We start from the raw sequence: 26,432 nt of genomic DNA, 5'->3' as shown, positions 1-26,432 counted from the left end.
ACGCTGATTCCGAATCACCCCGCTTGACGTAAGGTAAAAATGCTTCTTTGGAGAGTTATGGGCAAAAAACTATTTTCAGTTTTGGTCACGTGACAGGCTGGTAAAATACGAATTCGATTGTTTAGGGCTCGGGTATAGGGTAACGGTTAGGGTTGTAGAAGGGTTATGGTTAGCTTCTATTCGGGGTTATGCCGTTATGGTTAGGGTTAGGGTTGGGATTACAGATTAGGGTTTACGTAAAACCGTTTTGTACGGCTGCAAAACCATAAAAACCAAAGTCACGTGAAATTTTTGGGCGAGCGAATTAGTAAAAGCCCTCCACGACGTTCGAGAATCTGATTAACGTTATAGTATAAAACTATATTGCAGTCAATTTGACACACGTCGCGTTGCAACCTTAATTTTTCGCACGCGAAGCTTTGACCTCAAAAGGCTTGATCTGATCTCGCCTCGGAGTGCACGCTTCGCGTGCACAATGCAAGAGAGGTAAACAACTGACAACGTGCACCAACAGTCTGCAATTCATTCGAATATTCTAAAATTTGCAAGTTGAATTGTTAATGTTAATACAAATATTGAAAATTCCCGAAAATCGGGAATTGAGAAAATTTTCCTTTTTTACTTTATCGTTCTGACGATACAGGGGGGCCGCGCACTCATGCGCGGCGGGTCATACAACATATGACAATGAATTTTAACACACAACTTATTTGATTGACGATGTCAATCCTTCGCATTTCGCCAATATGCATAAGTGGTTGCGAGAAGCATTATTGGATGCGCGCACGACCCAGTAGTAAGTGCATCGCGCTACAAAAAACTTATTTAATTATACCTTAATTTACCTGGGGACCCCAGGCTATTAATTATTTTGATAAACATATCCGCCGAATAGAAATTCGGCGGAATGACAGGCTGAGCGCCACCCAGTAAACCTTAATTGACAATGTCAATCCTTTGCAACTTAGTTAAGTGTGGTTTAGTGGTTCATCGCACCATTCACATAGCCATGTGTATATAATACGCGTAGTCGCGTACTGCGTGACGCGCTTGTTTCACAAGTAGAATATTTCTTCGGTGGTCGCGCGCTACTGCAAGCGAGAGGGTCTGGTTAGAGCAAATCGCACCGATCTAATAATTAAGAATATTTAATGCGCGGAGCGGCCCAGTAGTGCATCGTCCTACAATTTATACCGATAGTTATTTTTTATTTGAAGGGGACAATTGATAATTTGTTATATTAATCATTAGCTATTTTTTAATTTAAAATTAAAGTAAAGTAAAGTAAAAATTATGACATAACATCATCAGACATGTCCACTAAGTATCAAATCACTATATGGAAAAATACAAATACCTTACCACCAAATAAAAATAAATGAATTATTAACTACAACTTTATTTAAAAATCTCAAATAAATTCTAAAAGCATCCCCAAAAGATGACCCTATTCATACTTCCCAGTGGAATAAAGATTTATAAATCGCTTTTTTGCCACAAAAGGGTGGAAATAAAGATAATCGTTATGCTTCTCTTTTCATAGCTAGGTCCTTCAATTCTCCCTAATACTTCATTTGAAACATTCCAAAAATGTGAATCATTAGAAATATCCTTAAAAATCATATCTTTCTTAAACCCTTCTAATTTAAACTTAAAACTTAAAACAGTCACCGAGTTCTTAACATCTGGAGGGAGTTTGTTCCAGTAAGTTTTAATACTTTCAACACTACTATATAACAAATAATTTGAGGTATGACACCCGGAGATATGACACGATCAAGAGATGTCAAGAAAAGTCCAGTGAAGGTCGATATGACAGCGGATAATGGAGAAATTGAAGAAGAAGATCGTAGCTGTGAATGTAGAAGATATATTGCGGAGGAGTTTTCTTTGGCATGTGCAACTTGCGACATGTACTGGCACTACTGCTGTGTTGGGCTTACTGGATTAACGCAGGAAGAAGGTAACCACTTGACTAACTGGCGCTGCCAAAATTGCTTTATCTCTCCCCACATCAAGGGCACAAGAAGCCAGTCCACAAATCCAGACAGTGAAGAAACCAAGACCCTACGGAATGTTATTAGAGAAGAACTTGGTGCCCTTACTCCGTGTATTAGAGGAATTGTCGAAGATTCTGTGAGTCATACCAGTTCTTCTAATGATTCATCTGAAAAACCAAAAGAAATCACAAAAATTGTGAACCAGGCTTTCCAAACCTGGGCAGATGTTACTGCAAATAGTCAGAAGAAAGTTATTGAAGAAATGAGCCTACAGCAAGCTTCTCAAAGTGTTGTCAGTAAAGTTCAGTCAAAGATGCACACTGATGCATATGAGCGAAATTTAAGAAAGCTCAATCTGTGTGTTTTGAATGTACCAGAGAGCAAGAAAACTAACTCCAAGCTACGCCAGGAAGAGGACTCGAAGTTCTGCAAGGAGACACTAAAGATTGAAAAAAGTGACTTTATCAGTTGCCATCGTGCAGGTAAAGTGGATCCAGGTAAGCCAGACTCCTGTCGGCCATTGATCATCCAGACAGCTGACGAGGAGTCAGTTAACTATTATTCCAACCATGGCAAGGGCTGGAAAGAGTCATCATACTGGATAAATCTGGATCTCTGCAGAGCAGACCGAGAGATCCGTTTTTTAGCCAGAGAAGAGAGGAAGAAGAGGCGGGAAGAAGCAGAGAAGGAAAAGACAGAGAAGAAGGTGGAGAAGAAGTAAATAGCAGTAACAAAGAATGTAGTCAGCCCATGAATATATTTTATACTAATGCTAATGGACTATTTAATAAAATTGATGAACTAAAATGTATTCTATCAGTTTATAAATCCATTCATGTAATCTGCATTACAGAAACTCATTTTAATAGTGATATTTTAGATGCTGAAATTTTTATTGAAGGTTTTAGTATGTTTAGAAAAGACAGAGATTTTAAAATCGATAATTCCACTAGCAACATAAGTGGAGGTGGAGGTTCTATTATTTATATTAAAAACAGTTGTAATGCTTCATTAGTGAGCTCATTTTTAAAAGCACCAGACTCTTTAGCTATTAATGTCAATACCTCTGGTGGATTGATTAGTATTTGTTGTATTTATAGGTCTACTTCTTTGAATTTAAAACAGAATAATATGTTATTATCTTGCATCAAGAACATATCTAGTGAAAAGAATGTTTTTGAAACCATTATCATAGGAGATTTTAACCTACCTAATGTATCTTGGGAAACTGGTAGTGTAAACAGTGGTATTTCTAGTAAGAATCAGGTTTTAATGATTCAACAAAAGTATATTGATTTATTTAATGACAGTGGTTTGACGTGGTACTTTACTAACGAAACAACCAGAAGACGGCTTGTGAAAGATACTCTCCAGGAGAGTCTTCTTGATCAGGTTTTGTATACAAATGATGCTCTTGTCAACGGTTGTAAGATCGTTTCTCCGCTTGGCAAAAGTGATCATGTTGGGATACTTGTTGAACTGGTTGTTTCGCCCAATACTAACAAAAGTCCCAAACAAAAGATTTTAAAGCCTATTTGGGGTAAGATTTCCTCAGAAGAGTTATTTAACTTTAGTAAGAATAATATTGAATGGGATTATAGTTGTACAAATAATGTTCAAGATATGTGGGTTGAATTACATGGTAAATTGGAGTCTGTTGCTGCAGCTGTCCCAGCTGCTTCGGTTTATCTCGACAACAGACCTGTCAAGTTGCCATGGAGTACAACTTCACTTAAAAGAATGAGGAAGAACAAAGATAAAGCATGGGCTGAATTTGATATTAATCCTTCGGATATTAACTTTAGCTGTGCAAATAGCAAGCAGCATATTTTTGAGGTGGCAGAAATTAAAGCTAAAGTAAATTATGAAAAGAAGAGTACATCTAATTTAAAACAGAATTGCAAATCTTTTTACTCGTATTTGCGTAATAAACGTCAAGTCAAATCAAGTGTTGTTTCTTTAGATAGAGGAGACGGTACACGCACAGATAGTTCATCTGAGTCTGCTGAGGTACTTGCTAGTGCCTTTAGTTCTGTGTTTGTGCGTGAACCACCTGGCCCTCTCCCCCAAAATGAGAGTTATAACAGAGAGGTTATTGATGATATGGAAATTAGCAGTTCTGATATCAAGAAGCAGCTTTTAAAGCTTAATGTTTTTAAGAGTTCTGGTCCGGATGGCGTTCATCCAAAGTTGTTGAAATCCTTAGCATACGATGAAAAGTTTGTTGAAGCTGTAACTGAATTATTTGTTAAGTGTTCAGAAACAGGAGTCCTGCCTGACATTTGGAAGACAGCATCTGTTGTAGCATTGTTCAAAAAGGGTGTTAAATCTGATCCCTTAAATTATAGACCTGTCTCTTTAACTTGTATTTTGTGCAAAGTGTATGAAAAGTTGGTGAGGGCACATTTATTAACATTTTTAGAAGAACGAATTTCAAAGCATCAGCATGGATTTGTGAAGGGTAAATCTTGTCTTTCTAATCTCTTAGAGACATTTGATAATATTCTTGATATTTTAGACGAAGGTGCTCCTGTCGATCTTTTGTATTTTGATTTTAGTAAAGCTTTTGACACAGTCCCCCACTTTAGACTTCTATCTAAATTGGAGGGGTTTGGGGTCAAGGGAAAAGTTTTAGATGTTATAAAAGACTTTCTGACAGACAGAACCATGAGGGTTTGTGTAGAAGGACAATGGTCTGAGGTGAAACACGTGTTATCTGGTGTTCCCCAGGGGTCAGTATTGGGTCCTTTGCTATTTATTCTTTATATAAACGATTTACCTGACAATGTTAAAAATAAGATTAAATTATTTGCAGATGATCTCAAGCTAGTTTGTAATGCAGCTAACCATAGAAGTGTATCTGATGATATTTTAGAACTCGAAATTTGGGAGAGTATTTGGCACTTAAACTTCAATCCTGCCAAGTGTAAAGTAGTCCATATTAATCTGAATAATAATCCTAACTCGAATTATATTGTAAATGGAGTAGAACTAGAAGTATCTGCACAGGAAAAAGATTTGGGGGTTATTACCCATAGCTCCTTGCTTTGGAATGAACAGATAAAAGCATGTATTTCTAAAGCAAATCGTATGATCTGCTGGATTGTAAGAAATTTAGTTATTAGAGAAAAGGTTGTAATGATAGCTATTTATAAAGCTTTGATAAGACCTCATCTTGAGTATTGTGTCCAATTGTGGAATCCAGTTGCGGCTCATGGAAGTTGGGGGACTGTTTTGGAGCTGGAGAGCGTCCAGAGGCGGTTTACCCGTCTTATTGATGAGGTGGGTACTCTTCCATACAGCCGCAGACTGGATATCCTCAATTTGACAACGCTGGCAGAGCGGCGAATACGTGGGGACCTTATCGAAGCTTTTAAAGTAACTAGTGGTTTGACTGAATATGGATCGGGTTTGTTCAGAATGAGCAGATCTGGTCTTAATCTAAAACTAATAGGTGTAATAAGAGTGTAACTAAAGTTAAGAATCTCCAGTCTTCTTTTCTTCCGGAGCGAGTCATTCCTTACTGGAACAAACTCCCTTCGGATGTCAAGAACTGCTCGACAGTTTTAAGCTTTAAAGTTAGATTGGAAGGATTTAAGAAAGAAATGATTTCTAAAAACAGTGTAAATGATTTTTATTTTTGGAATATTTCGAGTGAAGTTTTAGGGAAAATTGAAGGACCCAGTTATTTAAGCAATAAGGAGACACATAATGAATATCTTTGGTTTCATCCTTTTGTGGCAAAGAAGCGTTTTATAAATCTTTATTCCACTGGGAAGTATTAATGAATTATTTATAGATAATGTATTAGATTTTATTAATTAATAAAATTGAATTTGATAAATTATTAATGTTGATGGAAAAATATATTTATTTAAATTATTTTTTTATTTAGTGCAATGATATTTTGTAGATCACTTGTGATGATGTTATGTCATAATCTTTACTTACTTACTTACTTACTTAAGGAATAACTCGCTCTGTACTGGAAGAAATGAACTTTGGAGATTCCTAATCTTTGCCATACTCTTACAACATCTGTTGGATGATACAAGATTAAGACCAGATCCGCTCACTTTGAACAAATCTGAGCCGTACTCGGTCAAACCATTGACGATGTCAATTCATCGCAGCTCGGCGAGGCACAGTAGCGCATCTCGCCAATCTAGCGAGAAGCATAATTGAGTACGCGGCGCGGCACAGCAACGCATCGCGCTACAATTTTTTAATTAATTATAAAAATCGATCAACAATAGGTGGAATGAGAATAAAAGCATAAAAGTTTTCAAGGAGCTAGGTGGTAACTGGTAAACTGTTTAGAAAGTCTGGTCCAGCAAAAAAAGTTGATTTAATGCCAATTCGTTAACGGAAAAGCTAGTGACATACCAATAGCAGTTATTAAGAAACCGGCTCATCTCTTATCCAACATATTAGCAAATTTGTATAATACATGTATTCAAAAAGGCACGTTCCCATCCATATTCAAAATAGGCAAAGTAACTCCTATCCATAAAAAAGATGATTTTTGTGGATATATTGCCAATATTTGAAAAAATAATATACAAACGGCTTTATACCTTTTTCACTGCTAATGACATTCTTTTTTCGAAAAAGAGCACACCAAGCCCATTTTTAATCGACTAAAATTGCTTACTGTTCAAAACTTGTACAAATACTGCTGTATTATATCTAAGATATATTGAATTATGAAATTTCGCACTTCATACTCGTTGTATGGAGTGCTTCTGAAATTTTGTCTCTAGTAATTAATAAATGTGACATGTAACTGTAAAATAACAATTAAATAGATCCTGTGCGCTGCGCTTACGGCTGCACCTAAGAATTGCTCAACAATTGTGGCTGTGTGCGCGGCGTACTGTATATGTGGTTGAAATTGAAATTTGAATTTATTTGTGAATATAACATTATGTATTGATTGTTTTGTGGTAAATAAAACTTTTTTCTTTCTTAAAAATTTTTTCTTTCTTTGTATTGTACTATATACTCATCGATGAGTCTATTATTAATCAACTATATTCAGCAAACACAAGATAATAGAAAATAAATCATAAAATCGAGTGGCCGAGTAGTCTCGACTCACCCATAGCTTCTCCATAAACGTCTATCATGAGCTTTGGACACTAAATCGTTGAAATTACTTAAACTAAATCTTTTATTTACAATCACAATAATTTTCTTTGTCATAATGTCTTTTAATAATAAATCAAATAAATTTGAATGAGGTCTGCCCTGTTAACTTTAAATGGATCACTATGCAATGAAACACACCAGTTGTTACAAGTAATTATCAAACCCCACAGACAACATTAGAATTAGAATGTTTGTGGTACATTCTGAAATAGAACACAATTAGTATATATTATATCGACTATCATAAATATATAAACCAAATATATAGCAATTCACAATCTCCCGTTCTTTCTTAAAAAGGCTTTGAAAGATTTAAAATATTAAATATAAAATAAAGGTGTCACAAGAAAGACTATAATCTTTCTAAATATAACTTCCCTCTTTGTGGATACATGCACAACATGTAATAGAAAATCGTTTTAAACGAGCACATTATATAAATCACAAATACCAATATATTCACTCTTTTAACTTCTTTAAGTTTCAAATTATTAAGATTATTAAAATCCTTCACACACAATATTAAAAACTTTGAATACAATGTTTATTATTGGAATACAATTCTAAACAGTTCATTGTCAAATTCTCCTGACGACAATACCTCCCGTAGCAGTGAAGTTGGAGCTCCAGCTTTAGTCAAACAATCTGCAAGCTGTTTCTTTGTTGAAATCCAACGAACTGTCATTTCACTATTGTTCACTCGCTGTCTCAGGCAAGCTATTGGTATCCTCAATCCCTTGTCATCAACATTTTTCGAGGTTTGGATAGCATCATGTAGAGACTTGCAATCAGTCATTACAATGACATCAAGTTTTCCAGATAACATGATCTCACTCAGCTGAGCTTGGATCAACTCACATGTTTCCACTGCTTCGATCATTGCCCAACTCTCCGCTGCTAAAGTACTTTTACATACTCTCCGGATTTTTCTACTCTGCCATGTTATGGGGCAAGATTTTCCTGTAAGCGAAACAAGGAAAATTATGAAGCCTCCCTGAGAGCTACCATCCTTCAAGTTTCCATACGATGCATCACAGAAAACCACTAAGACTGACTCAGGCAACAGTAGTTTCTTAAACCTGAGTGTTAGAGGATTCTTTTCTAAGAACTTTACTGTTTTGTTTACCATTTTCAAATCTGCGATGGTCCCTTCAGTCACAGAATTACTAGCAAAACATGTAGCATAAGCTACATCTGGCCGTGTCTGTGTTGATACCCACAACAACTGTCCGCACACAGTTCTCAGTTGTTGCTTTTCTTTCTCGTTGATTGGGAGCGTATTTCGATTCACTCGGGTGGGGTCGATCTCTATTCTTGAAATCTGGTCTGCATACCCCAGTTGTGATACCAGAATTCCAGATTGTGTTTGCTTTACATCAAGACCAGTATAAGCAAATTCAACTTCGACCTCCGTACTTAGACGAAACTTCTTCTTCAGTTCCCCAATAACTTCCCTTTCAAACTTCTTGCTTCCACTGAACATCAGATCGTCAACATGCACAGCAATGATACCCTCGAGTTTTCCTTCATCATACCAGAACATGAATGACTCATCATATGACGATACCACAACATTTAACTTCACTAGAGTATCACGAAGCTCAACATACCACATTCTAGGTCCGTCTACTAACCCGGGCCGTAAATACATTTGTTCAGTTTCCAGATTTTCCTCGTTTCAGCTTCCTTCGGAGGAATAATGAAGACATCTCTTGAAATCTTCTTGCCTTGCAAGAAGGCAGCCTGAACATCGATGTGTTGTAACTTCCAACTTTCTGTTGCAACTATTGTAAGGAGCAGTCTTATAGAGTCCCTGTTACATGTTGGGGAGTCCTTTCGTATGTTGCTACTATTTTCTTGATAACCAAGTGCCACTAAACGAGCTTTAACAGAACCTTCTGCTTTCTTTGTAATTACCCAACGAACACCAACATTGGACTGTTCGTTTGCATCAACTTCCACGTAAACCTTGTTTACTTTGAACTTCTCAAGCTCTGCTAGCTTGGCATCTACAACTGCTTGGTCATACATACTCACACTGGACAGCAACACCTCTTCTTCTGTTTCTGGTGACAGGTCATCTCTCCAATTCACAGCAAGCTCATACCAATCCACACATTGGATGCTCTCCTCACCATCAAGTTGAATATTTACACAGTTTTTGTAACTGCCAGTTGATTTTCCCGCACGGCTATGGATATAAGCTTTATGCCAGATCTCACCATCCTCCTCTGGATACTTTGGAAGAAACTCCACGTGACTTCTTGCTTTAGGAAGTCCTGATTTGTGCTGAGGTCTGATTGTTGCTGTTGTCTCACTTTGAGGCAGTGTTTCTGTTTCCGGTACAGAAACTGCTGTTTCCATAGAGCAAGATGGTTGATCCTCTAGGAAATTTCTCTGCGTCTCTCATGGGGGTTTCGGTGAACTTGATACAATACTCGGGTTAGGTTGCCCAACAACTGACTCTGAGGTAATGGGATATCCTGTTGTTGTATCCCTGGTTAGATGACATGCACTGCACTTATAATACTGATTTCCATGCTTTAAAATATATAAATGAGTAATGTCTCTCCCCAGTATAACACCTGGCCCACTCCATTTTGCAGATCCTTTTCTCTTGTACATCACCTTTTCACCGTTGCTATAATACTCATCATTGCTTGTCCGAACTTGGCTTTGCAGAGCTCTACGTATCTTGTTGCTACTTTCACACTTTGCAAATGCTTGCCTTGCACTGTGCATTGCATTAACATTATCAGCCACGGTTTTACTCACCGTTGTTTCTTCTAAAGCTGGCAGTCTATCATCGATGACATTCGGAAGTGAAGGGTTACGGCCCATTGTCAACTGATTTGCAGAAAACCCACCAAACATCTGCATGGAGTTTTTCGCACTTAGTGCCCAACACAATGCAACTTCCCAGTTGCATTTTGAATCTTCCTTCGTTTTAACCATCATCTCTGTCAGCATCTTATGATGACGTTCTACAATCCCATTGCTCCAAGGGCTCTCGGCAGCTGAATTTTGCACATCCACATTGAATCTTTGACACATCTCAGTAAACTCCTCATTGGCGAACTCTCCACCATTATCAGCCATGAATTTCTTTGGATTTCCAAAGATGGATATCCATCCAGAGCAAATTCCTTGGATGATTGTCTCTTTCTTCTTATTGTAGATTATTCTAGCTGCTGAATATCTTGTCACCGAATCAATCATATGCAAGATATACACATTAGGAGTGCCAGGAACATTCTTAAGGTCCATTGCAACACATTCGTTGAACACCTTTCCTCTTGGGAGACCCACCACTGGTCTTGACTTGGGCTTCTTGTACATCAGACATATTTTACAACTGCTGGATACCTCATCAATTGCTTTCATGTATTCTGGTCTCCTAAATCCTGCAGTTTTCAGCAATGTTTTCAGTTTATCACTAGGAGGGTGTGAGAATTGTTTGTGGATTTTTTCCACTTTCCTCCTAATCTCCTTTTCGTCAGTACCAAACAAACCTTCTTCGCTGATTGTCATCACCAGATGTGGGGTCTTTCGATCTGGCGGCCCAATGGTCATGCGTCTTTTATTACAAAGAGGAACGCAATAGTGCTTTGATTTAGTTTCAAACAAATCAACACAATCTCCACTGAATCTCATTGTATCATTTGTGAAATCCAACACAGCACCAGCTCTCTTTAACGATGCTTTACTGAGAAGCAACGGCAGTTCTTTCTCAACAATGTTTGCTTCTATCCGAACATCTGTCTTTCCTATTCGCCCAGGGATGATAGTCTTTTCTGTGGAAATGACTTCGAGTCCATCCCCAAATCTAAAAGGCGTCGAGCAAGGTTCACTAACCATCATTTTCAGTTGTTTTTCTTCCAGAGTTTCTCTGTAGTGATTCACCCAGTTCCTACCAACAACTGTCTTTGTACATCCGGAATCAATAACTGCACATGCTAATGACTCATATACAAGAGAACCAAGGTTCGTATCACTCATCAGGCACTCTTCAGGAATCTCAACAACATCTTCAGATTCAGACACCACCATGAATGTTAAGAATGCACCCTCTGCTTCCATGGCCGTAACATTCTCAGCACCATCTTGTGCAAAATACTGTGCATTATCTGTTGAACTTGAAGAAGCTCTGTTCTTGCTTGTGCACCATCTTGCAATATGGTTTTTATCGCCACAAGCATAGCATCCAGTATACGCACTCTTTTGTCGATTATACGGATGATGATGATTCCCACGTCCTCTTGACATCCTTCTGTAGTTTCCTCGTCCACCTCTTGGGGTTGAGTTGTATGTATAGTTACATTCCTCATGTTCCACCTTCACTGATATTGACGCAGGCGGTGTGGAAAGGTTCGATTGGACGGAGAAGATTTTCCCGATCGTTTCACACATATCTTTATAAGTAAGATCCTTTACAGTTGCCAAAGCGAGATCATATTTTTCTGACGGAAGGTTAGCGCTGTTAAGGAATCTGTAGGCCAGGACTGCTTCAGGAAGAGTGATTTTGTGTCTCCTGAGATCCGTTAGCAACTTCTCAAACTCAGATATGTAACTCTGTAGAGACAACCCTTCTGGTCTCACATATTTTTCAAACTTACCGTAAACTCGGTAGCAGGTTTGAGCTGAGTCCTCTAAATAGATTTTGTCAAGATGACTTAAAATCTTCGCTATTGCATCCTCTGCAATTAGGACATCTTTCCCCAATGATCGTACTGTATCCTTTATCTTCCCTTGTTTCAATTCTAAGAGCAACGCAGTTCCTTGTCTCTTTTTCTCTAAACCCGTGAACTCTTGCCACAGCTGCAGGTCTAACTTCCAATTGCAGTAGTCCTGATCCTCACTGTATGCCGGTGGGGCTTTGTAATTACTAGTTACTCTAACTGTCTCTGGGGGTGCCATTGCGTCCTTCTCTGCTACCACTTGTTAACTTTAAATTTTTTTTTTTTTTTTTTAATTTGAAAATTCAATTAATTATTATATATACAAATCAAGCGTTACATTTCAGCCATGCAAAATTACAATGACATATTTTAATATTCTAATTGAAAAATGGTGCTGCAATATAAGTTGCTTAATGTTTGGCCGGATGACAACTAACTAAAAGAGAAAAATAAACTTGATTACATAATAATTAATTCGGCTGAACCAACACATAGCAAAAGCCACATTAACGTTGGGGCCGTCTACCAAATTTGAATGACATACAATAACAAGAAATCAAACATATCATAAATAATTATATAATATGGATTTTGTTCATTACAATTCCGTCACAACTGATAGAAGAAAAAGAAGGACAAGCAGATAGGAAATTGGACGGACAGAATTGTAACCAACAAAAACACATTTCTGAGACTAGTCTGGCCAGACTGTATCGGCAGCCCAGAGGTACTTGATCAGATTGGCCTTAAAAGTAGAAATCCGCTCTGACTGCCGGATACATACTGGTAGACTATTCCATTTCAGCATAGATCTATAAAAGAAGCTATTTCGGAAGGCATCCGAGCAGGGCACAGTGGTACTCATGTAAGTTGAAGTATCCGACCTATCAATTATTTGAGCATTGTGCCTAGTGTATCGGGTGCCCTCTGGACGGCATAGGACTATATAAGTAGGAAGCGAAACTGGGATTATGCTATTCACTATTTTATAGAAGGTCATAAGATCGTTATAAATAAACTTCTGCATGACAGGGAGAATATTTAGCTTCTTTTGCTCTGCAGCAAGTTTATCGTCATTATAACTGGAGTAGGGTTCACCATTGATCCATTTAATAGCCCTCTTTTGGATAGCAACAAACTGTTGAAGATGAGTTGCAGATTGAGGGGACCATATGACAGAACAATGTTCAAATATAGACCTAATTAACGCCAAATAGAACGATCTTTTCTGCCTTTTATCAGTAGTGAAATGACATGTTCTCTTAAGTAGTCCAAGTCTGGAGGTAGCTTTGGAAACAAGCGCTTTACATTGTGCACCCCAATTAAACCTGGAGTTTATTGCGACTCCTAAATCTGACTGAGAGGGCACAAAGTCAATATCACTTCCAGAAAGTTTATAGAAGAAGGTATTGAATGGCAAGTTATCCAGCACGTTTCTTGCAGGGACACAGAGAGGGCTTTGCACTTTTGTGGGTGGAACTTCATTCGATTTCTCACTGACCAATCATACAATCTATTGATGTCATTTTGGATTATGTGATGGTCAGGGTAACCAAGAATCTCCCTCCAAATTTTAGTGTCATCTGCATAAAGGGCGATATTGGTGCCTTCAGAGACACAGGAGAACATGTCATTTATAAATATTACAAACAATAGAGGGCCAAGTATAGAACCTTGAGGGACACCAGACCGAACTGGTAGAGAGGAAGACGTTTGGCCTCCTATCACTACTTGTTGTTGTCGCCCCTCAAGATAGGACTTGATAAATTTAAGCATTAGTCCATCGACATTAAAAATATTCTTTAATTTACTTAAAATGAGGTCATGCGAAACGCTATCAAAAGCTTTCGCAAAATCAAAATATATTATATCAGTCCTGGACCTGTTGTTCAGTGCAAGTGCAAGATTGTCCGTGAAAGGTATCATTTGGGTTGTGCATGAACGTTCATTAACAAAACCGTGTTGTCGGTCATCCAACAGATCAGAACATGCAGCGTATAATGCAGTCTTTATGCACCTTTCAAAGACTTTCATTACAAGAGATGTTAACGAGATAGGCCTGTAGTTCTCAACCGAAGACTTATCGCCCTTTTTGTGCACTGGTACTACAAGTGCTAGCTTCCAATCAGGGGGTATGCATCCGCTTGAGAAAGACAGGTTAAATAAAACACTAAGTGGGTATGCAAGGCTTTGGGCACAGTTTTTGAGGACTTTCCCATGAATCCCATCAGGGCCAGGGGCCTTGTTAGGATTTAACTTTTTAAGAATCAACAGAACATCTTCTTTACTAAACACAAGACTGGAAAAACAATCATCACGAAAATCTATGTCAATGCCATAATCGCTCTCTTGAGAAAACTGCTCATAAAAATATTCGTTAAAAAGGGCAGCTTGATCAGATGGATTGTTTCGAAAGCGATTATGATATTTAACAGTTTCAGGGATCCTGGTTGACTTTGATTTAGATTTAACGTAGGTCCAGAATTTCTTGGAGATAAGAGCATCATCGGAGTCATCCTCAACACTGAGTCTCATTCTTTCGTCCATCATATTTTTAAATTTTGTTCGAAATACACGAAACTTTTGTTTATGAGACTCAGAGTTGCTCCCTTTATGCCTTATTCTCCATTTCTCCTTATTTCGTAGGAGACGATCACATTCGGAGTCATACCATGGGGGCTGGAACTGAGACTTAATGGTCTTTTTAGGGATCCATCGGTCACAGGCTGCATCAAGAACTCCTCTGAATCGACTCCAGGCAAGATAAGGATCATTACACTCAAATATACTATCCCAATCGATGCTAAATAACTCAGAATTCAGGCCCCTAAAATTACCTTTACTATAATTAAAGATCTTTCTTTTAGGCTGCTTAATATACTTGGTCTTAACATCAATGTCAAATGTGATACAAAAGTGGTCGGATATACACATTTCGTTTTGATCTAAAACTTTAACATTCTTAATAAGGTTCTGAATGTTAGTGAACACAAGATCTAAGGTGTTGCCTGACTTGTGAGTAGGGGAGCTAATAAGTTGTGTATGTCCGAGGTCATCAGTGAGAAAATTTACAAAGCTGGAATGTAGCTGGCAAGATGACTGACCATCTGGCCAGGAAATCGAAGCTAAATTAAAGTCCCCTACCAGAATGTGTCTTTGCAACTTTCTGGCAGATGCTAACGTAACAAAATGTTTCTTGAAAGATTCAAAATTATCTAAGCCAAGTGTTCCTACTCTATAGAATGTAGATATGCAAAAGTTTCTTCCACACTGAGTCTTAATTATGACTGATAATAATTCAGCTTGAACACTAACCTTTGAGAACTTTAGACTCGAGATATCAATGTCTGTTCTATGGGCAATCAGAACACCACCACCGTTTTTTCTGAATTTCTTGGGCTGGGTTGCATCCACTGGATGCGATCTTAAGGATCGATCAAGCCTAAATACTTTGTATTTGTCAGGGAGCACCTCATTACTGAGAATGGAATTTTTCAGCCATGTCTCGTTTAGAATAATGATGTGAGGCTTATGTTTGTAGATATAACCATGGAATTCATGTATCTTGGTCATATTTAGTGGTGGTGTTCCTGATGCTAGATCACGGGTATTAAGGAAACCATGGACATTATTGTAAACAACAGATAAATTTGGTCCAGGGTTCAGTAAGGAACAATTACAAATTACTATCAGGGAAATATTAAGGAGAGATAGAAAAACCAGACCACACCTAGACATGACCCCAAGCGAGCTGCTGGTAATATTAAAAAGCAACTTAACAGTCTGTTTCGGTGACATGGTAGGTGACAGTTCGGTTTTTGTGGTAGATAGCAATTTTACAGAAATTGCAGCTAAGGCTGTCCCAATGCCCCTCTCCCCCCTGTACACAAGTTTAAAGTGTCTGAGAAAAATGGTACAAAAGATTACCATAAAGTAAAGATTTATGGATGACCTCAAACATGGTACAGAGTGTATTTTAGGTTGGAGGGGAGCACTAGGGAGTATATTAGCATCGATAGTCAGAGAAAATATATACAAAATAACATAAAAATAAAATAGACCCAATAGAGCACATAACATATGACGAGACAGAAGACAGGACAACAAATTTTCCCCGTTACCTCTATTACTTTTACTGATGATAACATACCTAGAAAACATACCAGTTGCAACACGGTGTTGTTGAGCCGATATTCCCATGGAACTTTTAAGTATATTATTAACAGAATTGTGTCTCGCCGTTGTGTTTTGTTAGGTATTGTGCTATAATATGAAGTAACATACATTATGCTATCACTTCGTTTGAATACATATAAATAACATCCAAATGATCAGATCCAATAGGATACTGATGCAGACAATGAAAAATTGAAATATTGAATTGGATTACCACATCAGTATCCCATTGGATTAAACCACTTTGAGTGTATGATTCTGAGATAGAACTTTGCCAACACTGGCATCCCAGCCTTGGGGCTGGGATGAATATCATAAAAGCCCCTATTGTCACACTTAGGAAATAATCTCTCGTTTCTGTTTCCATAGCGGTCTAAGAATGCCCAAAAAACATCAAGGTAAAACAGTTTATGCCTAGAGCAGCGATCAAAGATCAAATTATTCATAGCACAAACATTACCAGGGATTTTCTCTTGTCCGTTGGGGTGGACTGGTGGAATAGCTTGTACAAAAACACGTGCATTTGGATAAAGTTTTTTTGCTGTCTTCATAAGGTCACTCACAGGGGTCTTGAGATGATTGACCCCCTCGGTACAGTACCGGATGTCGTTGGCACCGAAGCTTAAGAACAGTTTCTTTACCTGCACAAGAGGGTTCTTTGTATGAAAGGCCTCAATAGATTTCTGTATAGCTGAGATCTTAAGCCCACCCTTAGCTATGTTTGTGACAGTTTCTTTACCTCTACTGAGGCGATCAGCGTCCAATCGAGCAGCAAAGGAGTCACCAGCAATAAGAATGATGGACTTCTGATGTTTTTGAGAGTCTGTGATGGGGGCTTTTGGGGATACTTTATTAGGACTGTCGGATGTAGGAGAGGGAAGAATAGGAGATGAAGGGGAAGAGGAAGAGGAAGGTGTGGTTAACTTTCTGAAGGAGAGACTATACCTCCAACAAGTTTCATTGTCAGAAGGTGCAACTCCTGGGGCAATCCTGTGCCTCATGACTTGCTGTGCACCAGGCTTCATGATGTTCAGTGTGCCATTGGTGGCAGGGAGGGTGAAGTCTGCGTTAATCAACTCTTGGGCTGGCCTTGACCTAGAGGCCCTAGTTGTGCGTTTTTCTACTTGGGTTGTATCCAGTACAAACTCAAGTGACCGTGGAGCCCCTATTGAGTAAGTGCAAATGGAGCTGGACTGTGATATTATTAGGTCTTCATCGTCTTTATGGAGGCTTAACTTAGCTTGCTGAGTGTCGTACCTAGTAACAAGGCAAGCATCCATGTTGTTGGTGGTGGAGGGGAGGTCATTAATAAGTCCCATCAACTTAAAGATGCTAGGGAAGTTGTTGATGGGATGTGGCTTGTTAACTATGTTACCAAAGCAGTAGTCTTCTGATGAAGGGCTTAGCCATAGGGTGTGGACTTTTTTAGATTTGCCTTCAAGATTCATTGAATCTAATTCTTCTGTGACTTTCTTGAATAGATTTTCATCCATTCCAGGGAGGGCTGGAATGTGCTCTACGAGCACATGTGGGCTATACGAGACATTTTGAACAGTAGTTTCCTTCTTCGTTTTCTTTTCCTTCTTCTTTTCATCTAACCGTTCAATTTTTGAAGCAAGCTTTTCCTCTTTCAGACTGTCCAGGATACTCTCAGTGAGGAGGGTATGCATGTGTTGCTTTACTTCAAGAGATAAGTTTTGCAGTAAGGCGAGGAAGTTGGCGGGCAGTGTTGGCATCTTGTTGTGAAGTGTGGGAGGATCGGGAGGAGACTGGGTGATCCGGATAAGAGATCAACAGCAGGATGGATCACTATGCAATGAAACACACCAGTTGTTACAAGTAATTATCAAACCCCACAGACAACATGTTTGTGGTACATTCTGAAATAGAACACAATTAGTATATATTATATCGACTATCATAAATATATAAACCAAATATATAGCAATTCACATGCCCCTCCTTCCTTTGTAGTCTATAGTATATAGAGTCTATAGTACAATATAAAGAAAGAAAAAATTTCATCAAAACGTGAAACAAGAGAAAAGACAATTTTTTTGATTGCGTAACCTTCGTGGGGTAATGGGGCCCCGCTGACCCCGCCGTGTTAGGGGGGTGCCAAATCGTCGTTTGAATGTGGGACAATTTCGAAAACTCAACTAAAGCACTAGCAAAACTGCAGGTTTTGCTCTAGATGTACACTTTTTTAGAGATTTTACCGGCGTATCCTCTAAAATCACCTGATTTGTTCAATTTCAGGGAGGGGCACCAAAAGTGAAACAAATTTTAGTGAAACAAATTAAAAATTGTATCCTTTATTTTACAATCATAATATAATAATATTTATAAGCCTCCGTTTTGAAAGTTTTAAATTCTAATATATTCACATTTCTATTTAAAATTCAACTTTATGTATAAGTCAATAACTGGCCGCCAAAGCCGCGCATTCTTGAAAACAGGATTAACTTGATTATAGTTATACGACAACGTAAATTTAAAACTATCCGTGGTTGTTTTTTTAAATAAATAAATTATAATTTTACCTAAGTCCAAAGCCAGCTTTGTAAAATTTACTATTAGATCATAATATATCGTCAACTTTAAATATTTACAATGCAACAATTCATTAATCTGTAAACACGCGTACTCCAGCCCCTACACGCATCAATTGTTATGCGGCGCGGCTCAAGCTGCGCACGCACGTATTATTTTAACCTGTTTGCTGTCAATGTGTACGTCTAAATTGTAAACGTTCATGTTTTGTGTAAAGTGAATCCAATTGAGACTAGTGACAAGGATAAGGACCCAAGTGCCTGTACGGCTTTTTCGGACCCCTGTGGACCACTACTCTTGAAATCGCTCTACAACATTGAACATCTATATCTACTACGTCATTTGGCAATTATTGTCATTAATCTAACTGTCTTGCCGAGGGGGACGAGTAAACGCTTCACATTAAAATACAACATACAAAATTCAAAACCATCAATACGATTAGTAAATATTATGGACAAATCTATAGGGGAGAGAGCGCCAACAGGGGGGCGCTTTTTCGGCAGGGGCGCCAGCAGGCAACGTTACGCCACTGGACTTGGGGTCCATAAATATAACAATACAAGCTGATAAACCAAAAAGAACAACTGGGGTAGGTAGGTAGCCCTGGTGGGTGCGTAAACTTTACGGTCTACTCTCTCCAAGATCAGCCTGCTTCTCCATCTTAACGTGAAGCCTAATTTCTAGTTTTTATAAATACAATGCAAGCTTATGTTTACTAATCTTAATCTACCTAACAACTCAATAGCCCAAGTCACCATACCCGTAGTATGTTCCTTAGTAATAGAAGAAAAGTTTTTCAAATTGTTGCTATAATTGATTTAAATTAAAATTTGTTGTTTTCTTGAAATTTGTTGTTTTCTTGATTTAACTTGACAAAACAGTTGTTTGGCCCATACCTCTGTTTTGTCATGGATGATTAACGAATATTTATTTAAATGATGATTTTTGTTATCCTAGAAATGTAGTGAGGATTGATAGTACAATGCAAAATAGTCGTACTAAGCTGAATGGTTTGAGGATAATCTAGCAAAGAAAGATAAGAAAGCCTTAAAGAGGGATCATCAATATTAGATATGAGAGTGTATACAATCGAACAAAAGCAATCGCAGACCACTTTGCAAGCAAACTTGAAGTGAGTACCAGGAATAACAAAAGAATATAATTTAATTATTGATTGAATCGATAGAATTTCTTTTAAACATTTAAGTTTAACTTATATAACTTGATTCAAACTTGTGTAAAGAGACACGTTGTAACTATGAGGAAGATTTGTTTCATGTGTTGACTTCAACCAAACTTCCCAGGGTGGTGCTGTCGATATCCTGTGATACCAGTTCCAATTCTTACTCTAGTAAAAACACTGTTAACATTGATGAGAGTAAGATCAAATCTATCAAGATCGGAGGGAACTTTATTGCTTACTTGACTATTGATGGCCAGGTACCCCACATTGTAGCACTTTACATAATTACCATTTACAATTTACATGTATAATAATTAACATCTGATTATTATGAGCTTACTTTTTAGATCACTACTAAGTACTAGTGGTTGTATGATATATAAACTTTCTTGATTCTTTGTCAACTGATAAATTTTTACATACAGAACCAATTAAAATAATAGTCCTGCCATTATTATTCATGATTATCACAATATCAGGTGTTTGCTGTGTATTACAATGTAAAGGAGAACACAACGACCACGTCAACATTGCCTGCTAGTATACTCGATACTACAAAAAAGAGAGCAAGGTATGCAGTAATATTTTACAGGCAATATTAATATCAATGTGGGAATATTCCACATATAAGCTATCTAACTAAGTAGCTGACATGTGTTTAACTATTTCCAGGTTGTCCCAAGAGAGCTCCAGTAAACCGGATCGTATGAAGCACAGGAAGAGACCACGCGTTGATAGTTTACTATCAGGTAAAGTAGACATTATTAGATATCATCTTACTGTAGTTCTGTATTGTAACTCTTGTAGTTGATAGTTTACTATCAGGTAAAGTAGACATTATTAGATATCATCTTACTGTAGTTCTGTATTGTAACTCTTAGAGTTTATCTTCCAAATTACTATATTGTCGACTTGTTTCTGTGATATTTATTGCAAACAAGGTGTTGTAAAACAACAGGCAGAATAGCATCTTGTGTAACCCCACTTTATCAGATTTGTTACGAGAGTACAGCAGCACAGTTAACCAATCAGAAGAGGGTGTGAGTGTTTGGGGGAACAGCCCCTCGTCTCCTAGTAAAACTGATACCTCTAAAACATACTGTCCAACTGCTCCTTCATTCCCTTCAGAGGTTGTTTACATAATAATATCTCCTTGGTGCTTCAAGTTCTTTCTCCAAAAACACCCAGTCAAGTTTTGTGGCTTAAAACTTGATATCAAATATTAAGAATTTACTCTTGGTTCTGAAGCAAGCTGTGAAATTATACCAGGTATAATATGTAAAATGCCAATTTTAAGTAAAATGTAACTAAATAAATGTTCCAGAAAAGTGCATCTGCAGACCATACAGCAGCCTCTCTGGAAAACACAGACTGTAGTGATGTGGAACAAGACACACAGCTTCCTTCAACCAGCGAGGTCTTCTTATCTGACTACTACAACAACATTCAGTCTCAAGTCAGGTAAACAAGGATATATTGTGTATTAAGGTTAATAATAGCATGTACTACATAGATAAGGTGAATACTACATTATTAAATCTGATTGAGAAGAAGACAAATATAATGTTAATAGCTAGCATAGCGTTAATTCTGAAATGTAAACAAATGGTGTAAATTAATTAATTTTAGTGTTTCTCAAGAAAAACATCGTACAAAACAAGATTTAATTGCAAAAACACTAGATTTAAAACCGATAGATGATAACTATTGATACTAATTATCAGAAATATTTAAAAGTTGTTGTCACGGCCACAATAAGACGAAGTTAGATGTGCTCACGATCACGTGGCTGTGACGTCACGTGGTGTTGTGATGACGTCACGTGGTGTTGTGATGACGTCACGTGGTGTTGTGATGACGTCATGTGGTGTTGTGATGACGTCACGTGGTGTTGTGATGACGGCGTGCTCACCACCATAGTAAAAATATTGCTAGCTACCCAAAAACTCACTCCTCAATAAGACCATCTTGTTGGTCTGTATGGTGATGAGAGGCTGTAGCTGTGTAGCACCAGCTCCCAGCTCGTCTGAAGTACCCCAAGTACCTCTCCCTTAGTTCCTGCTTCCGGGATATTATGATAACTGGGTACACTGCTGCGTATATCAGGGGCAGTGTGAACTCTGCAAACCCTACCTGAACAATAAAGTGTCATTAGGTAGTATATTATGTAGCAGAGCTTATTAATCGATAACAAAAACAATTCTAATAATAAATAAATAAATTATCATTTTGAAGAATAATTGCTAAACCTGAATACCCAAATCAACATAATAGTGATCTGTATGTTCTTCGTAATTGATATTCCGGTGGGAGATGAGCCAGGTCGCCACAAAGAAGAAGTAGGTAACATTGCAGAGGAAGAAGAGAGTAGACACCAGGAACACAGTGATAGAAACATGACGTGCTGTGGTGGAGAGGGTGGGTGTCTCGGCGGTGTCTCCAAGTGATCTCCTCAGATACTTCACCTGTATCATCATACAAATGAGGACAGTCAGGGGTATAGCCACAAAGTAAAGGAATGCGAGTGAACCTCCAAAGATGCGGTGAACAAGAGGGTATTCAGAGCATCTCGAGTGACCGGTACTGTCATCCTGGCACAAAATAGCAGCTAGAACAACACTGCCAGGGACATCAAAACCAAGTATCAAGAATAGAAACACTGTAGCTCCAACGTAGGAATCAAGTATATTCTTACTCAGCGCGTAGATGCCTATGATGCTGTCAGAAACATGGAGAAATGTGATGACCAAACAAAGACACAGAACCACCTTCTTCAAGAATGCAGTGTTGACAACACGGAAAGGGTCTACTATATAGCAGGTTAGCGTGATTGTAAGGACCATGTTGAATAGCTTGGAGCAGTTGATGCCCGGCAGAGCAGTTACCATGTAGTAAAGTAAGCTCTTGTAGAGGACCCTGATGTCACCAAGTTCACTGTACGCCAGGATACTGATCACCCCTAGAACTAGTTGTCCTTGTGCTTTTAGGATGTCTGAAAGTGCTATTCCCATAAACAGACTAGGCACAAACTTAGCTCTGTCTTTGTAGTAGTCCATGATGATGACACTGTTTTGCACTACCACTATGAGGGACAGTGGAATTTGAATAAATGAGAGGTCTCGGAATATTCCTTTAAAAATTAACCTGACATCTTCGTCTGACATCCTCTCTAATTCAGAGTAGTTCATCCTGATTCCTGGTGATGTAATGTGAGTCACGCTTTCTTTAGAGATCATTAAAAATAAAAACAGACTTTGATTTGAAACTTTTACAAAATAGCAAATATACAAATGTACAGCAAATCGAACAACCATATAAAATGGGCCGAAATGTATAAATGCTATAAAGCGTGGGTCAGTGAAACAAGTACAGAGGACAACTTTTAAAACACGAGGTTTATGGCCGCCCAAAGTCTCAATAACGTCACCTCCACCTAGTAATAAAATTATGAAATATGAAGTGTGAAATTTAGAGATCATTAAAAATAAAAACAGGCTAAATGTTGGTTAACCACAGCCCCACAACTAGATGGTAAGATTTATACTACAGTAACATACACTAGCTGCAAATTTGATATAGATATTTAAGGTTTGGATAAAAGAAAGGAAATACAACATAACATTCCGAATTCCACTCTTATCTGACAAATATCCTGCCTAAAATTGAAGGTTCTACTTCCTCTTTTAACGCAAAGGAAGATTCCAGATCAGTCAGTATCATTTTCACTACTCAAGGTGTTATTTTATAGGTGGTACCCTTGTACTTAATCCTCCAAAAAACCAGGCTAATTTGGTATTGGGAAATGTTAAGACAGTTTATTAACTAGGGCTCGTGTTACTCGGAGGTAAGAGCATTCAAGAGGTGAACCAACAGTTTAGATCACAATGTGTTGTAATAACGTTTAGATATAATATCTGTACTTTGTAGCGGATATTATTAATAAGCGTATGGTCAGTTTAATGCGGTTGTAGAACTCTATTATCTATTAGTAAGTTTCATCTTTCCATCCTGGAGTACAGAGAGGAGACTTACTGATTACTCCGGGTTAGGAACCGACCGGAATGGGCTTTCAGCCGGATATCCGGTCGGTTCCTACTCCGGGTAATGAATTTTGCTACCCGGATTACGTCTCCTCTCTGTACTCCAGGATGGACAAGATGAGTAAAATAAATTTAATAAATTAGTAAAACCCTGAGAGGCGAGGATACCTCTTAATATACGTAATATATGCAATAATATAGGGAATATATATATATTATGTTAAAGCTCATATATGTATATAAATGGGTTCCAGTTCCGTGATCATTGATTATTACAATAATTTTGTCATTTTAATTTTTATAATAATATGATACAAATACTAGTATTACATTCCTTCATTCTTTTGCAGGTCCGATCAGACAAGAGAACATTTAAAAGATAACAAATCAGAAAGTGGTTATGGAGGTGCAGATAATAAGACTAAACCAGAGGTAACTACATTCGTACAATATTAGCTATAACATTGCTATTATAACATTTAACATTGCTAAGGTTCTATAACATAACTTAACTATTTTTTGATAACTCAATTAACAATTCAGAAAACTGAACATGGAAGATTAAGTATTAAGTAACAGGTCCTATTAGTAGTAATAAGTAATAATTAGTAATTAGTAATTAGTAGTAATTGTTAAAACTCCTTATTCTGGATCCTCCTCCTTATCTCTTGTCTCTCTCTTCAGGTATCACAGCCAGTACAATGGGCTAACTCGCGTGACAACTCGCTCTACTTCACAATGATTGCAGCTACAAAGTGCGCTGTACTGCTCGTCTGTTCTAACGGTACGTAGTGTTTTGGTGATGTGACGTCACGTGGGGTTGTGGTGACGTCACGCGACTGTGACGTCACGTGGTGACTGGTGTTGTGACGTCACGTGGGGTTGTGGTGACGTCACGCGACTGTGACGTCACGTGGTGACTGGTGTTGTGATGATTTTAAGGGTTTATAAAGGAAATATAAATATTTATCAATTACGTAATTGATAAATATTTATCAACTATCGAAAATAGACCACATAGCTTATTTCTCAATTATTTCACTACCTAATCACCCCTAATTATTACTTAATTATTACCTAATAACCCCTAATTTTAATATACGATTATCCTCTAATTACCACCTAATTATCTCCGTGTAGGTCAGTTGTGGAGATGGGATATGTTAGATAACACATTTGAAGAACACCCACTCTATAAGCTGTACTGTGGAGATAAGCCCGTAGTTAAGATACATTCCAGTAACCTCCGCATAACCGTGCTTTTGGAGACTGGGGAGATTGCTGCGTTCTATGACAACTTTATATCAGGTATTTTATATTGTTCGGTACTTTTAATGGTTTGCCCAAGCCCCAAGGATGTCACATCTTTTTTTTGTGTGAATTCGATAGATTAGTTCTGCATTTTTTTTTTTCAGCAGAGGTGAAGTCTCTATCTGTTAACATATACTTGTACGTCACGTGGTGTTATGATTACGTCACGTGGTGATGTGATGACGTCACGTGGTGTTGTGATGACGTCACGTGGTGTTGTGATGACGTCACGTGGTGTTGTGATGACGTCACGTGGTGTTGTGATGACGTCACGTGGTGTTGTGATGACGTCACGTGGTGTTGTGATGACGTCACGTGGTGTTGTGATGACGTCACGTGGTGTTGTGATGACGTCACGTGGTGTTGTGATGACGTCACGTGGTGTTGTGATGACGTCACGTGGTGTTGTGATGACGTCACGTGGTGTTGTGATGACGTCACGTGGTTTCGAAGTCTCTAACTGTTAACATATACTTGTTCTCAAATTAAACGAAATCTCTCTCTCAGGTATCTCCCAACCTATGATAATATCAGAGCTGTCCCATTCTGCTGAGCAAATAGTAGGACTAGAAGATGAAACTGTGGTGGATATTAAATCTGGCGATTTTATCTCCTCTGTTCTTACTAAGTCAGGTGAGATAACAAACTTTGACCCCTGGCACCCCGGCCACCCCCCCCCCCCCCCTATACTACTAGATTTGGGCTATCAGATTATTAATGGAGTTTGAACAGATGTTTAATTCTCATTTAACAACACGATATTATCATTGTTTACCGTTCACGCTATATTATGTAGTTTTGTGTTTAACATAACTAAATTGATTAAATCAATATGAAAGTACATATTATAAAGCAAGATTGTTAAGGATATGTTGAGCTGTTGGAATAACATGTAGTGAATTACCTAATTAACTAATTAACTAATTAACTAATTCCTGTCGCTGCAGGTAAAATACTGTGGTGGGGGATGTTACAGAAGGAAGTGTCTGGAGCATCGAAAGCTAAGTCTACTCTCAGTAGCAGCTCCATCAAGAGTGGCTGCCAGGTAAAACTAATATAAAACAAACTACTGACCATTTGTAATAACTGTCAGTAGCAGCTCCATCAAGAGTGGCTGCCAGGTAAAACTAATATAAACAAACTACTGACCATTTGTAATAACTGTCAGTAGCAGCTCCATCAAGAGTGGCTGCCAGGTAAAACTAATATAAACAAACTACTGACCATTTGTAATAACTCTCAGTAGCAGCTCCATCAAGAGTGGCTGCCAGGTAAAACTAATATAAACAAACTACTGACCATTTGTAATAACTGTCAGTAGCAGCTCCATCAAGAG

The 26,432-nt window shown here is 38.0% G+C and overlaps 1 protein-coding gene across 3 annotated transcripts in view; it reads left to right on the top strand.

The window, feature by feature from the left end:
* The first annotated feature begins 1,721 nt into the window (after positions 1-1,721).
* Positions 1,722-26,432, top strand: part of LOC134813994 (uncharacterized) — a 74,591-nt gene continuing 49,880 nt past the window's right edge. For 2 of the 3 annotated variants that reach the window (XM_063821949.1, XM_063821948.1), the window contains exons 1-12: positions 1,722-1,750; positions 19,520-19,694; positions 19,867-20,002; positions 20,225-20,316; positions 20,418-20,494; positions 20,739-20,875; positions 21,070-21,206; positions 24,136-24,217; positions 24,470-24,569; positions 24,926-25,093; positions 25,604-25,729; positions 26,044-26,141. In XM_063821949.1, the coding sequence (XP_063678019.1) occupies positions 19,636-19,694; positions 19,867-20,002; positions 20,225-20,316; positions 20,418-20,494; positions 20,739-20,875; positions 21,070-21,206; positions 24,136-24,217; positions 24,470-24,569; positions 24,926-25,093; positions 25,604-25,729; positions 26,044-26,141 (1,212 nt within the window). In that variant the 5' untranslated portion in view covers positions 1,722-1,750; positions 19,520-19,635. Of the gene's footprint in view, positions 1,751-19,519; positions 19,695-19,866; positions 20,003-20,224; positions 20,317-20,417; positions 20,495-20,559; positions 20,571-20,738; positions 20,876-21,069; positions 21,207-24,135; positions 24,218-24,469; positions 24,570-24,925; positions 25,094-25,603; positions 25,730-26,043; positions 26,142-26,432 lie in introns of those variants that run through there. The other variant, XM_063821951.1, reaches the window with a different exon arrangement.

This window comes from Bolinopsis microptera, chromosome 4 (genome assembly GCF_026151205.1).
Source record: "Bolinopsis microptera isolate Bmic1 chromosome 4, MBARI_Bmic_1.0, whole genome shotgun sequence".
Classification (NCBI taxonomy): domain Eukaryota; kingdom Metazoa; phylum Ctenophora; class Tentaculata; order Lobata; family Bolinopsidae; genus Bolinopsis; species Bolinopsis microptera.
This window is presented reverse-complemented; position numbering and strand designations above follow the sequence as displayed.